Source organism: Moschus berezovskii, chromosome 10 (assembly GCF_049115385.1).
Source record: "Moschus berezovskii isolate FMDL1 chromosome 10, NW_MosBer_1.0, whole genome shotgun sequence".
NCBI lineage: Eukaryota > Metazoa > Chordata > Mammalia > Artiodactyla > Moschidae > Moschus > Moschus berezovskii.
This window is the reverse complement of record NC_142469.1, coordinates 102,090,452-102,105,587: the sequence shown is the minus strand read 5'-3', so window position 1 is coordinate 102,105,587 and position 15,136 is coordinate 102,090,452. Positions and strand designations below refer to the sequence as shown.

Genomic DNA, 15,136 nt, shown 5'->3' with positions numbered 1-15,136 from the left:
TGGGAATGGAGATGAGCCTCTTTGTGTTTCTGGTCTCTGAACCAGAAGTGGATTCTCTCAGAAGCCAGTGACCTCGGGCTTCAGGCCTCACCTCCCAGGCCCCGGACTTGACCTTGTATTAGTATCTGCTTCCTTAAAGAAGTCTCCAGGTGTCATATAAGCTTCAGGTCCCTCAAAACTCTGTCCTTAATATATGACATTGTGCATATGTGGGCTTAAGTATAGAAAGCTTGACATCTAAACGGAGACGAGAGGGCTGGAAGTCTCTTCTGGAAAGGTCCCCACCTCTCACGGTGGAGTCTAGGCTTTCTCATTCACATAGATATCTTGCCACCAAAAAAAAAAACACCCAAGTGCTTTTTCAGAATCAAAGCTAAACACCGCAATAGAAACCCATGATATTTCAGACTTAAACTCGATCTTTTCTCGCGGAGGGATAACGAAACGAGAACTGATATTATCATCTTGCTCTTTGCATTAGGTACTACTCATAATCATTGCTATAATTTTGTTGTGCCAACGCCTACTATTTATCCAGCACTTACTCTGGACCAGAAGGCTTGACGCGCTCTTTGCACGAGCAGTCCCAGTCCTTGTTACAGCCTTATGCCATCAAGACACCCATTTTACTGGCGAACAGAGCGAGGCTTGCAACAGTGAAGTAATTTGCCTAAATTCACACTCTAATCTGGGTCTGTTTAACTCCAAAGCTTTATTCTTTGTTTACACAGAAAAGAATTTAGAATCTTCTACTAAAGATTGGCTAAATAATCTCTAGCCAATCTTGGCTAAATAATCTTTTTCATACCAATTCTAACTTCTTAGTAGATACTTGGGCTTCCCAGGTGGCACTAGTGGTAAAGAAGCTGCCTGCCGATGCAGGAGACGTGGGTTCAATCCCTGGGTTGGGACGATCCCCTGGAGGAGGGCATGGCAACTCACTCTAGTTATTTTTGCCTGGAGAGTCCCATGGACAAAGGAGCCTGGCAGGCTATAGTCCATGGGGTCACAAGAGTCGAACACAACTGAAGCGACTTAGCACAGTAAGATACTTAATCTCTAACATGTAATTTCTTCTCATAATCTCTCCTTTTGTCAAGAAGTTCTATTCCGGGGCTAAAGAAGCTGAATTGCAAGACATTTAAATTAGACTCCAGCTAACTTAATTTTTTAAAATTTAAAATTATATTTATGGTCCACCTCCAGACTAGAGATTATGGGGATGAAAAAAATAGGAATCTGGGGAGTAAATTCAGAGCAAAACAATAATAAACTGTATGTATAAGAATGTACAAACCAAAAAGGAAACCAAAGGATGCTCATCACCACCTTTGAAAAAATTCACACCACACAGCTTTGGGAGAGTGTTTCTCGGTGTGGATTGGTTTTTTAACTAACTCTAAAGTATTCCTACATTCCATTTAAATCATTCTTAGCCGATGTTTACAATGTATACTATTCAATAAAATGACAAGTCATCCTTTGTCTAATTTCTCATTGCTGTTCTTTCCCACCTTTTCAAAGTCATCAGTGTAAGAGGAGCTATATTAACTGTAACCTCTACCCATCCCACCCTTAAAACAACCCACCAGAAGGGCTGGACTCGGATGCTCAGCCTACCTTTGCCTCAGCTTCAAGAGAGGAGACCGGGGGAGCTCTCTCTGGGGAAGGAAGTCAAGCTTTCTTCGAGTTAGAGCCACTGACGCACTTCTCTTTCTTTCCGATGGGCTGGGCGGGCGCTGAGAGCCTCTGTGGCTCCCAGCTCCACGTCACCAAGGGCCCCGCGGACAAAGCCACCTGGAACCACACCCAAGGGCTCTTGAAGGCCAACAGTTTACGCTTTTAGCTGGAGGAAAGACCACACTATGCTACCACAGTGTTTTACTCAAGCAAGGAAACCCCCAAGGAAACTGGAGGCTTCAATTAGTCAAATGTTCCCACCTTTGTGAGAGATTTCTCACCGACCTCAAGTGTAAATGACTGGTGTCATCACATCTCAAAGAGCAGCTGTTAACTCAAGAGTCGACTTATAACAAGACTGGCCGGGACTTTTGGGGGTAAATCGCATGGAAGCAGAGCGTACATATGGGGCTTCCCAGGTGGCGCTGGTGGTAAAGAACCTGCCTGCCAATGCAGGAGACACAAGAGATGTGGGTTCGATCCCTGGGTTGGGAAAATCCCCTGGAGGAGGGCACGGCAACCCACTCCAATATTCTTGCCTGGAGAATCCCATAGATAGAGGAGCCTGACGGGATATAGCTGATGGGTTCGCAGAGTCGGACACAAGTGAGCGACCAAGCACATGCACAGCATAACATGGAATGTGACACCGATCATAAGAACAGCTGCGTAAATCCTCCCAAGTGAATCATCCCCATCGAGAAAACAGTTTTGAGCAGCATCTCTGGAGCTTGCTCTGAATGACAAAATGTGTGCCCCTACGAGCAGCACCTTCCTAACCGGCACTCGGACCACCGTCCCCCTGACTTCCCGCCCCCTCAGTGACTCTGGAGTCAGGCTGCCCCTCCACCTGGTCCCAGCATGGAGAAGACACGGGGCAGAACCATAGAAAAGCTGCAGTGGTCACGGATGTGATCAACAAATACACCTCCGTTGTCATCACCCACCAAGAGTCTAGGGTCATTTGTTTTTGCAGCTAACCTAGCCTGTGCTGACGGGTGCAGTGTGTGCACCATTTTATATACACAGAACTGATACACTATGAAGATCAGCCAGTCAAGGACTTCCCTGGTTGTCCCGCGGTTAAAACTCTGTGTTTCCAAGGCAGGGGGCATAGGTTTGATCCCTGGGTGGGGAACTAAGACCCCACATGCTGCATGGTGTAGCAAATAAACAAATACTTCACTAAAAAAGAAAGAAAGAAAATCAGCCAGTCAGAAGAACCGCCCACTGCGCCCTGAGTTATCCTTTAGTTGTTGGGTCTTAGGGATGAGGGGTGGGGGCCAGAACTGGGAGGAAGAGAGACCCAAGGGGTTCAGAGCAACAGCCACTAGCCGTTGGTACAGAGGTATTTCAGTCCCAATGTGCCCATGTTTCCCAGATGACAGCAGACCTAAATATAGGCATTTCTTAGCTCTTCTCATTAGCACGCAATTTCTCAGCACAGGATTCTCACCTCAGAAGTGTGTTAGGCCCAAGTTTATTTTCTTCTCCATTATAACATTACAGTCCTCAGACTAGAGTGTTTTGCAACTGCCGTCTTCATCCTCATACGTATCATCATTATTAGTGACTTGGCATGACTCCACTGTACATCTCAGCAACACACCCCTGACCTCAGGGAAAGGAAGGAAAACCTCGAACATACACAGGATAAGATTTGGACTGCAAAGGGCTGCAGAGTCCAGACAACACCAAGAGACACAATTGTGGCTGTGGATATCACTTGGTGAGGTGACATGGCTAGGATTATTAGGCCCACACTTGCTAAATAAGGCATTGACAATACCAATCCTTATTTCCAAAGAGTGTATTTAACAGACTCCACTCGAAAGAAAGAAAGCACACAACACCTGCCAACCTATGGCTAAGCCCCAAACTGAAGAACAAACCCAAGATCCAATCCACTGACTGCACAAAAACTAAACATTATTCTGAAATATGGCTGAATATGGGAAATTCATGAGCAATTCTGAGTCAGTGTGTTTATGCTCCAGGACTTCTGATGGACATTCATTCTTGGCAGAGCGGAGGTGCTAGTCACCTGCCAGATGCCACAGTGATTTTAAATTCCTTAGCCCTACAAAGTGTACATCAATTGGGCAGAACACAACACTTGCACTGCATTTTTGCAAGCACTGAAACATCACTGAGCCTAGAGAATTCAAGTCCTCACACTGACAGAAATTAGATTTTCAAAATTTTCCATAGAGACCATATCCTAGTCAACTCAGCAGCTTCCACCGCAGTCCACAGACTGCCAGAAAGTGAGTGCTCACTGCGCGTGGGCTAAGTGAACACACAGTCCTGAAGATAAACAGACCAATTTGTCCATGTCTGGGGCAGACTCAGTGTCACTATGACGTGTATTACGATCACTGAACGAATATTCTTTGACAGTTAAAACTGGAGGCTGGAACCCAATGCAGATGCGCTGAAGTCATGTCCACTTTTTAAAGTTCACGTTCACATATTTTCTGTTGACTTACGCACACGCTGGTGACTTTCAGTCACAACATAACTTAAGATGCAGTAGGGAATGGCAGTCCACTCCAGCATTCTTGCCTGGAGAATCCCGTGGACAGAGGAGCCCAGCGGGCTACAGACCATGAGGTTGCAAAGAGCCAGACACGACGGAGCACACTGAGCATACTGTCTGTGTGATTCAAAAGCATCACCAGTGCCGTATCCCAGCAGCCACTCAGGACATTCACTTGAATTAGGTAATTCTTAAAAGGCTGTGGAGCAATTTAGAAACGAGGTCTCAGACCTCACTCAGAACCTGTCCACTCCTGCTTTGCATATAATTCTAACACACTCAGATAGTGGGCCTCCCGGGCCTCCCTATGGAAGCAGAAGAAAATCAGAAGAGGGAAAAGGCCCCCGCCTGGCTGAAGAGAGTAGTGCCGCTGAGGAGCTGGAACTGGGCAGGTGGGGTCAAGTGACCAAGAAGGACACCTAAAAAGAGATCTTGGGATCTCAGGAGAAGCTAGATGTGGGGAAGACAAAACACAGAAATGGCAGGCTTAGCATCCCATGTAGACTGAAGCTTGAGGCTGAAACACTGGGAAAAGTGGGTGGAAGCCAGAGTCGGAGAAGCAGAAAGCAGGTGTGAGAGAAGCCCATCCCCAGCCAGCTGGTTCTCTTGGTCAGGTCAGGTGTCCGGGGCAAGGCAGCCTTGTGTCTTTCACCCTTCCCTCTCCCCTTCCCCACAAACCAGGAAGGTGGAGCATTTTCCTCTACTCCCAGTTCTCTGCAACTGGGTAGGAGGCAGAACTAATGTGTGGGAGAATCATTCTTTTAACACATTTTAATTACGTGCTTACCACAGGCCAGGTACAATTGAAGGGGCAGGGGATCCATTAGTGAATTAGTTGGATTTCTGCCAGCATGGAACTTAGCTTCTGTAGCGTAGAAGCAAGAGTTGCAGATGAACTGAATGTGGGTGCTGTAACTTAATTCTGCAAAGTCTCAGGGTCCCATGGTCAACCCCTTCCTAGGAGGATGGGAAGTGGTTTTTAGCTACTGGGCTTTGGAGAAGTAAGAAGTGACAGCGTGACTTTGAGGGTGTGGTAAAAACAACAGAAAAACGTAGCCCCCAAAGTCAAAGGTTTTAACCTCAGATCACATGCAAGCTGATACACCTATCCCAGCCCTTCTTGGACAGCCGCTGAGAATTGCCCAGGGCAACCACTAACTTTTATAAAGACGCTTGTATACAAGTTGAAGGTATGCCTAAGTCATTCTGGTTAAGGCTGCCAGGAAGTGTGCGGCATTTTACAACATTTTCTACCGCAATGTTTTCATGGTACTTGAAAGGGAAAAAAAATTATATGGAAAACTACTTCCCCAAAGGTAAGCTTCATTCAGATCTAAAGTTTCCTAATTCTGGAACCCCCAAGGGGGCTGCAAACAATATCTCAGACAGCCCATCACTTTCGGAAATCACTTTACAATTTGTTACTAGGTGTCCAAACCCGCTTGCATGTTCAAAGGAATCCAACAGGGTACAAACTTCAGGGAGGGGCCAGGACAGCCCTTCCCCTCCGGTCTGGCTTTTGGGCTCAGACAGTAAAGCGTCTGTCTGCAATGAGGAAGACCCGTGTTCGATCCCTGGGTCGGGAAGATCCCCTGGAGAAGGAAATAGCAACCCACTCCAGTAATCTTGCCTGGAAAATTCCATGGACAGAGGAGCCTTGTAGGCTACAGTCCGTGACGTCGCAAAGAGTCAGACACGACTGAGCAACTTCAGTTCACTTGTTTTAGCTAAGGCTGTTGGAGAAGACTCTTGAGAGTCCCTTGGACTGCAAGGAGATTCAACCAGTCAGTCCTAAAGGAAATCAGTCCTGAATATTCATTGGAAGGACGGATGCTGAAGCTGAACCTTAAATCGTTTGGCCACCTGATGCGAAGAACTGACTCACTGGAAAAGATCCTGATGCTGGGAAAGACTGAAGGCGGGAGGAGAAGGGGATGACAGAGGATGAGATGGTTGGATGGCATCACCGACTTAATGGGCATGAGTTTGAGTAAACTCCAGTGAGTTGGTGATGGACAGGGAGGCCTGGTGTGCTGCAGTCCATGGGGTCGCAGAGAGTTGGACAGGACTGAGGGACTGAACTGAACTGTCGGGGGAGCTGCCGGGACACCCTGGTGGCAGGGAGGTGTCCCGGAGGAGACGCGCGGCTCCCTGACGGCGGGCCCCATCCCGCGGGCACTGCGGTGCCCCGGGGCGCACGGCCAGAGGGAAAGGGCGGTGCCCTAGAGGAGGCGGGGGCGCGGTCTGAGCGCGGGGCGGAGTCTGGGCTCGGGGGCGGGGTCTGGGCGCGGGGCGGAGTCTGGGCGCAGGGGCGGGGTCTGAACGTGGGGCAGGGTCTGAGCGCGCCTGCGCAGTGCGCTCCACTTGGGGCGGCGACGGCGACGCGCGGGCGGCAAGATGGAAGACTACCAGGCCGCCGAGGAGGTAGTTGCCCGGTGGGCTACAGGACGGGCGGAGACGGTGGATGCTGGGGGCAGGCGGGCGGACGGCCGCAGCCAGGGCTGTGTGCGGGCACCCGGGCTGCCTCTGGGCCTGGGCGGTGGCCGTTCCCGGCGCCCCGCCGAGCGCTTCCCCGTGACCCACCGCCTGGCGGACTCTGGGCGTCTTCGCCCTGCCCTGGGGGCCGGGGGCGCGGATGGGGCGCGCCTCCAGTGGTTCCTCCGGGAGCGGGCTCCGCAGGCCCGGACGCCTTCCTCCGGCGGCGCAACATCCCCCGGGGATCGCCTCTGCCGCGTCCCCGACCCCCTGCGCCCCTGGCCCTCAGCGCCCGCGACCCCCGGCCCCCTGCGTCCCCGGCTGTCCGCGCCCGCGACTCCCTGCGCCCGCGACCCCCGGTCCCCTGCGCCCCCGGCCCTCCGCGCCCGCGACTCCCTGCGCCCGCGACCCCCGGCCCCCTGCGTCCCAGGCCGTCCGCGCCCGCGCCCCCCGGTCCCCTGCGCCCCCGGCCCTCCGCGCCCCCGACCCCCTGCGTCCCCGGCCCTCCGCGCCCGCGACTCCCTGCGCCCGCGACCCCCGACCCCCTGCGTCCCCGGCCCTCCGCGCCCGCGACTCCCTGCGCCCGCGACCCCCGGCCCGCTGCATCCCCGGCCGTCCGCGCCCCCGACCCCCTGCGTCTCCCTGTCCCCTGCGTCCCGCGACCCCCTATCCCCCTACCCCCCGCCCCCGGCCGTCACTCGCGCTCTTTACTCCGAGCGCAGACCCCTGCCCAGACGGATGGGGGAGGCTGAAGGCCGCGTGTGCGTCTGCCGGCTGATGTTTGCGAGTCTCCAGAGTGACATGCACACCAGACCCGCACGCCCAGTTACACCTCCCCAGGGGCCCCCAGTCCTGGACTTGCTGCTCTGGCCGCGGGCAGCAGGCAGACGCGCCCGCGAGGAGAACCTGCCTTTTTGTCTTGGGTTCCTCTCATGCTCTCCACGCTGTGCGCACGCCCACCGTGGCCGCCGTCACTCACATTTCATTTGAGAAGACAGTCCGATAGCTCCGTTTTCGGGGGCGGGGGGGCAGGTAGTCATTGCCCCACTGAAGAAGTCGGGTAAAGCATAGTTATTTGCCAAGCAGAAGGTACTCATTGTAACAACGTGTGCTGTTATCTGGCTTTCCTTTCATCTGATGAGCATCCAGGGAATGATAGCTGATGGCTGCTGCTCTCACAGAATAGTTGCCCCTTTTCTTCTCGCTAAATATTCTGGCTGAAGTGCAAATAAATGAAGCCCTGTGTATTATGCGGCTTTCCTAACCAGCACGAACCTCCTATGGTAGCGTCACCACCAGTGTCCGAAGGGTGGTAGCAACCTAGGGATTATATAGGGAGAAGCCACAGATCAGGAGCAGGTAGCCAAGGAAAAGCTTTTCCCTGCCAACTGTGCAGTCATATGGAGAATGGCTAGTATTGCAGGAATTACTGAGTAACTTTGAGAAAGCAAATATAGAGGGAGTCCTTCAAACGGGAGTTGTTAATACTCTGCCTCTTCATTCTGGCCCTCGCCAAGGAGGCGGCTCAGTGTTCCTTATCCCAGGTCGCAGCTGCATATCTGAGAAATGAAGGGGCTGAGCAGAATGGTGTGTGTTTTACATGAGATAAAGCCCTGGGAGGCTGAGGCCATGACTGTCTTCTTTCTAGCAGGCCTGCCTTCCGTGTTTACCGACCTACACAGCCAGTAGGCCAGTAACAGACCTGCTGACCCCCACGTCTGCTAACTTCTTGTAGACACCTGCATCTTTGTAATTCTACTCCGTTCATCTTTCCTGCAGAAGCTGAAACTGCCCAGTGGATTCTGTACAACTGCTGTACTTTCCACTTAAAGTCCACTGAAATGGCCCTCACCCTTTCTCATATTTTGATCACATGGAAACTTACACAGGGACTTTGTTGTGTGGTTTAGAACCACTGAGGCCTCTTGGAAGGATCTTTTAAACTTGGAGAAGTAATTTAAGATACTACAGATTTTCGTTAATTTGGTGAGCTGGCTTTGTCTCCAAGCGTAACTTCTGAGTACAGTGGGTGAGGGGCTTCAGGCAGTCAGCTCCTGACTCTCCTGGAGAGGAAGGGGCATCGCTGGAACTAGGCTTCAGTGGTCAGCAGCCCAGCGGGGCAGAACATTCCTTGCCCACCTCTCTGCCTTTGTCCCACCAGGATGCACTGAGGCTGTGGGCCGGGGCTGCCCCCTGGAAAGCGCTTATAGAGCTCAGGAAATGAGGTTCCTGAACTCAGGTACCCATTCAGATGCACCGCATGTAAAAAGAAAGACCACTAAATCTCCTGGCCCTAGACGACTGCTGGCAGCCCACCGCCCAGCTCATCCTGACACACTGGCTGAGAACCGCTGTGCCTTCAGCTGACTGTATAGTCCTGAAACTGGACAGAGTTGAGAAAGAAAATATTAACCAGAAATAGGAAAGTCATTGTAAATTTTACCACTAAGAGTGGTTTCAAAATCCAAAACGTCTTAAGTTTCAAACCTCCTGATTAGTTTACATTAGGAAAAGAGTTAATTCATACAAAAGTCAAGTAACTCATTGAACTTCCATATTTGTCAATGATCCTCGCAGCCGGCTGAAATGGACGGACAGGTTGAGATCTAAAGTGAACTTGGTCTTATGGGTCATGGCATGATTTAAAAAAAACAAACCCTTGAAACTGTCCACATGTACTCTAAGTGAGACAGGATCTTACTAGCTCTGTGGGCCTCAGAGATACTTAATGTTTTCCTCAGTAAAATGAACAGCCTGGTTAGATTATTTTTAAGGTCTTCATTTCTAAATTATATTCATTACCTAAATTTGCATTAATCAGTGCAGTGGGAAAGGGTCTTTTAAATCAGTCGGGCTTGGGCTTAACTAATTTTTTTCCCTTACAGACTGCTTTTGTTGTCGATGAAGTGAGCAACATCGTAAAAGAGGTAAGAGGAGAAATGCTTCCTTTTTGAATGTTTGATTAATGGCTTATATGAGTGAAAATAATGTGTTTTAAATACTATCTTGGAATTGTTTCAGCTGAGCCTGTGTGTTTTGGCATTTCAAATAACAGTTGTTACTTCAATGAATATCTGGATAAGAATTTACTCCCATATTATGCAAATTATATATTTTGAATGAGACAGGAAAGTTTATATACTGGCATTATTGTTGACTGTCACTAAGGCTTGGTTCTATAACCTTTTAGCATAAAAGACTCATGATATACAAATAAATATTTCTAATGTTTAATGAAGAGTGAATATTAAAAATTGAACAACTCCTAGTCACTCAAGACCTGGTGCTGCCCTTGGGGCTCATTTTTTTTTTTCTACATTCCTAAACCATCCACTTTATTGACCATGGTATCCCCTTTAGATGATAAGAATGGGAGTCAAAAAGGCTATTTGCTCATTCATTCAAAAGTACATTCATTCAAGGGTGCATGCAGGGGACTGACGCCCAGAGAGTTTACAGAATTGAGGAGGGGAGGGCAGACATTTATCATATAATCACACTGCACTCCTCCTGTGGTACTCTGAGGGATTAACCCATCTAGTGAGCACAGAGCTGGGATCTGGAGAAAAATAGAAGAGTAGGGTTCCTATGCTGTGTTGTGCTTAGTTCTCAGTTATGTCTGACTCTTTGTGACCCCACGGACTGTAGCCTGCCAGGCTTTTCTGTCCATGGGGATTCTCCATACTGGAGTGTGGATTGCCATGCCTTCCTTCAGGGGATCTTCCTAATCCAGGGATCGAACCCAGATCTTTCAAATTGCAGGCGGATTCTTTACCTTACCGACTGAGCTATCAGGGAAGCCCAAGAATACTGGAGGGGGTAGCCTATCCCTTCTCCAGGGGATCTTCCCGATCCAGGAATCAAACCAGGGTCTCTTGCATTGCAGGCTGATTCTTTACCAGCTGAGCTACTGGGGAAGCCCCGGGAGTAGGGTTAACTTGGTGTAAAGAGGGGAACAGATATTCCAGACTGAACAAGTGCAAGGGCCATGTGGTAAGGAGTGTCCTGGTGTGTCTGAGGGATTTGTAGGGAGGTGGGGGTGTCTGGACTAGTGTGGGGCGCTGGGGAGAGCGCCTGGGGCAGGAATGAGGCCAGAAATGGTTTTCCTGGTCGGTTGTCCCCCGACCCCTGTATGTTGAGCACATCGTTTGAACAGTACCATCTGAAGTTTTCTGTGATTTGGAGTTGACTTCAACGCAAACTGGTGTTAATGCAAGTTATTACTGACAAATGCCAGAGTGATTAAAGAACTCCAGCCTATTTTTGTGAACATCATCAAAAAGCAAAGTGGCAAAGTGATCTTGTTCTGCCATATACAGTATTCCACGAGGCATCATTTTCTAGTTGCTTTACAGGATCTATAACACTTTGCTTTTCATCGTTTTTCAAAATACAGTGTTTCTTAGGAACACAGTGGGGAGCAGGAAGATGGGTGAATTTCACTAGAACTGTGAGAAGTGGAGTTGGTTTGTTAGGAAGTCTCCTTGGGGCTCACCTGTTTTCTGCAGTCTTTGACTTGGTTGCCAGGCAACAAGTTTGATACTACTGCAGCCAGAGCTTCCCAGTCTCCCTGGAAGCACAAGTAACATTGCGGTCAGTGTTCTTTTCACGTTGATCACCCACCACAGCAGCTTTTTTGCCCCTGGGCAATAGGTTAATTCTGTACTCAAGCTAGTTTAAGTATTGCATAGTAGTAAATTTGGATGGGTCCAGAATTAGAGGAAGGTTTTCCTCCCTCCCTGAAAAACAGTGAATTCCAAAGTGAGTGTGGAGAGAACGGCCAGTTAGTGGTTTAGCTTGAGCACAGCCCCCACTTTGACAGGGCTGCTCGCTCAGCCGCGTCCAACTCGTTGTGACCCCATGGACTAGCCTGCCAGGCTCCTCTGTCCATGGGATTATCCCAGCAAGAATACTGGAGTGGGTCGCCATTTCCTCCTCCAGGGGATCTTCCTGACCCAGAGGTTGAACCAGTCTCCTGTACCTCCTGCACTGGCAAGTAGATTCTTTACCACCGAGCCATCTGGGAAGCCCCATTTGACAAAGCTGAGCCCAGACCTATTAATACCTTCGTCCCCTGAAACCAGGACAGGCATCAGCATAAAAGGCCCAGAAAATCATAGAATAGGAATATCCTCACTACGAACTTCACCGAGAGGTGAGGCCAGGGACCATGTGTATTCCTGCATAACCCCTGAAGCACACAGCATGAACCGTCCCGGAATACAGCACAGACGAGAAGCCAAGGAATTTCATAATAAAAAATGCGTCACAAACTTAAGTTTTGGAATAGATAGAGCAGTTCTTTACTTTTCTGAAAAACCTACTTCTGTGATAACATTACCAGAAAATGCTGAATAAAGGAAGTATTTGTAAATACATGATTATCTGGATAGGTTTGTACATTGTTAATTATACAACCCATAAAGATTCCTCTATGTACTGTACTTTTAAGAAAACAATAGGCAAAAGGAAAGTATTTTCTAGCCTCAGTGGGAAGAAAATGCATTGTTTATCTCTAGATAATTAATCACAAGAGCAAACGTTAAATTCAGTCAGAATGTTTAAAAAATTTGACAGATGCTATTTAATTTCATCTTTTAAAAAAGGAATAAAGAGGGCTTTCCTGATCGCTCAGTGATAAAGAGTCAGCGTGCAAGTTCAGGAGATGGGTTCGATCCTTGATCTGGGACGATCCCACATGCCAAGGAGCAGCCATGCCCAGGTGCCACAGCTGTTGAGCCTTTGCTCTAGCACCCGGGAGCTGCAACAGCTGAGCCCACGTGCCACAAGAAGAGAAGTGATGAGAAGTCCAAGCACTGAAACTAGAGAGTAGCCCCCTCTCGTCCCAACTAGGGAAATAGCCCATGCAGCAGCAAAGACCCAGCACAGCCAAAGATAAATAGACTTTTTAAAATGAACAAAGGGACCTCTTGATAGCCCAGTGATTAAGAATCTGCCTTCCAATGCCAGGGACACAGGTTCGATGCCTGGTTGGGGAACTAAGACTCTATGTGCTGTGGAGTAACGAGACCCACACACCGCAACAAAGATCCCAAGGGCTGCAGCTAAGACCCAGTGCAGCCAAAAATTTAAAAATCATAGTAAAATACAAGTGAAAGATAGAGCATTCAAATGGAATATAACACTGTTAAAAGGTATGTCTGCAAAGGAGTCCTCGTGGTTCCCAACAAGCTTTCACTTTATGCCTAGTGTAACTGAGCAGTTCTTAGGGCGCAGTTCTCACTGTGCTTACCTCAGGAGTGGCCGGAAGGGGTGCTGTGCTAATAGTGACCGGCTGTGCTCTGTCTTCCAGGCCATAGAAAGTGCCATTGGTGGCAACGCCTATCAGCACAGCAAAGTCAATCAGTGGACCACAAACGTAGTGGAACAGACCTTAAGCCAACTCACCAAGCTGGGGAAACCATTTAAGTACATCGGTAATGCACCTTTGCTTCTGTTGATGGTGGTGGTGGTGGTGGTTCTTTAAGTATCGCTGAGAGGGAGTCGTGAGAGGAGACAGCAGAGGCGGCTCCTGGAGGAGCATGTCACCGGCCTGTGCACACTCACCCACCTGGGCTGTGTGGTTGCGGGAACAACTGCAGGCCACGTCCCAGGACTTCACAGCATTTCAGATCCGCTGCTTTTAGAGTAAGCGCATGGCGAGGCGTCAGCATCCTAGGACCAGGCCGCTCTACCCCTACAGTCATTTTCATTTTGAACGTCAGCCATGTGATCTACTACACATGAGGACAGAGAGGCATGTGTGTTGCCAAGGAGATTCCTCTAATAAAAGTCTGTTTTTCTTTAGTGACCTGTGTGATCATGCAGAAAAACGGAGCGGGCCTGCACACGGCCAGCTCGTGCTTCTGGGACAGCTCCACCGATGGTAGGTTTTCCTTCCCCGGGAAGGCTTGTACCCGGCACGTCCCTGAGGGACCCTGCTGCCATCTAGATTATTCAAAGCCGTGTTTTAGGAGATGTTGGTTGGTTGTTTCATGTCTTTGAATGCATTATTTATTAGAGTCGCCTTTTAAAACATTTTATAGAAGAGAGACAGGCTGACCTTTGTTGGCTACAGAGAGTTGAGTACTGAGTGTTTGGCCTGATCCTGAGAACTCGGAAGGCCCGGCTCTTCCCGGTTTTCAGTGCAGCCCGCCTCCTTCCCCCCGCAGGGAGCTGCACCGTGCGATGGGAGAACAAGACCATGTACTGCATCGTCAGCGCCTTCGGACTGTCCATCTGACAGCCTCATCCCTCCCCTGACCTCTCTCCTTCCACCCCATCCCTTCTCCCATCTTCTAACCACCAGCCGCCTATTCAGCAATCACCTTTCTCATCCTAAGTGTGTTTTTGTGGCACTCTCAACATGTAGAGAAAAAAACCAAATAACCACACTGCTCTCTGTGACCTGCACACCAAGTCAGAGGCGGCGTCATCGCGGGTAGTCAGAAGCCTGTCCTGCCACTTAACTCTGAATGTTTCTTCTCAAAGGTGCTAAAAGCCGAAATCTGCTAGTGTGAAACTTTCTCTACTCTCTGAAACGATTCAAATACACTAATTTTCCATACTTTGTACTTTTTGTTAGAATAATAAATTATTACGATTTAAAGTGTGTGTTTTCATAGTCTAAATGGTATCACAGGTGAATTCTCCATATTTAGTTACTGGCTTTTGAGTCTGTAAAACTGTAAAAGAGGGGGAAAAGTCGCAGTTGTGCTTTGGTTCTCTCCGGTACAGTGATGTGCTGGCTGACGCCCCGGGGCTGGGGGCTCCTGGCTGCTCTGTGTGGCCTGGTTGGGTTTTTGCCCCGAGCACCAGTCACTCTTCACTCTCAAGGCCTTCCTCTTTTGGAGCTTCAGGGGCAGGAAGTGGGCAAGCTGGACTGCTCTGCTAGCCAAAGGACTCGAAGCCACACGCGGCCCAAACCCACCCGGCAGCACAGCAGCTCCTACTCTTCAGTTTTCCAGTGGCGGTCGCATCGAGCGCGGTTTAGCGCTTTACTGCTGGCGCAGTGTTTTCACAGTGACTCCTTTTGTGTCCACAGCAATGAGCCAGGGGTTGGGAGGTTACCTGACTTAAAGTCATACCCAAGGTAAGTGAGCAGGTGGGGCCCAAACCCTGGTCTTAAGACCTCGCCTTCAGGGCTTGTCCAGGGCCACATTTACACGACAGTAGACACGCCTCTGCATCACTTGCTGAACTGGAAAAAGCCCTGCTCTCGTCCCTGGTCCCTAAAGTGCCTAAACGGTCACCTGAATGCCACACGCAAAGAGGAAACCACTGTACATAAACAGGATCAAATATTAATAATGTATTAACATCCACCAGAATGGTAGTAAAAGGTTAAAGATTTACACGATTTGAAGAAAAACCAGAGTAGAGAAATGCAGTCTCAATGAAGCCACTCCCGCAGTGTGCATCTGCCATAAATAAACATTTATT

General features: G+C 49.4%; 2 protein-coding genes across 7 annotated transcripts in view; one reads left to right on the top strand and one right to left on the bottom strand.

Moving 5' to 3' along the window:
- SYTL3 (synaptotagmin like 3) overlaps window positions 1–7,813 on the bottom strand; it is a 100,034-nt gene extending 92,221 nt beyond the window's left edge. For 3 of the 5 annotated variants that reach the window (XM_055433085.2, XM_088840870.1, XM_088840871.1), the window contains exon 1: window positions 7,605–7,742. The gene's annotated coding sequence lies outside the window, so the exon portion shown is untranslated. Of the gene's footprint in view, window positions 1–1,620; window positions 1,729–7,604 lie in introns of those variants that run through there. The other 2 variants (XM_088840869.1, XM_088840868.1) reach the window with 2 other exon arrangements.
- DYNLT1 (dynein light chain Tctex-type 1) lies at window positions 6,560–14,303 on the top strand. Of its 2 annotated transcripts, none has more exons than XM_055433090.2 (5): window positions 6,560–6,643; window positions 9,580–9,621; window positions 13,008–13,131; window positions 13,503–13,580; window positions 13,867–14,303. In XM_055433090.2, exons 1-5 carry the CDS (start codon window positions 6,617–6,619, stop codon window positions 13,935–13,937), a joined length of 342 nt encoding a protein of 113 aa, XP_055289065.1. In that variant the 5' UTR covers window positions 6,560–6,616; the 3' UTR covers window positions 13,938–14,303. The 2 variants fall into 2 exon arrangements, with proteins under 2 accessions (XP_055289065.1, XP_088696998.1); XM_088840872.1 differs by lacking the exon at window positions 6,560–6,643 and adding an exon at window positions 9,266–9,292.
- The last annotated feature ends 833 nt before the right edge of the window (window positions 14,304–15,136 follow it).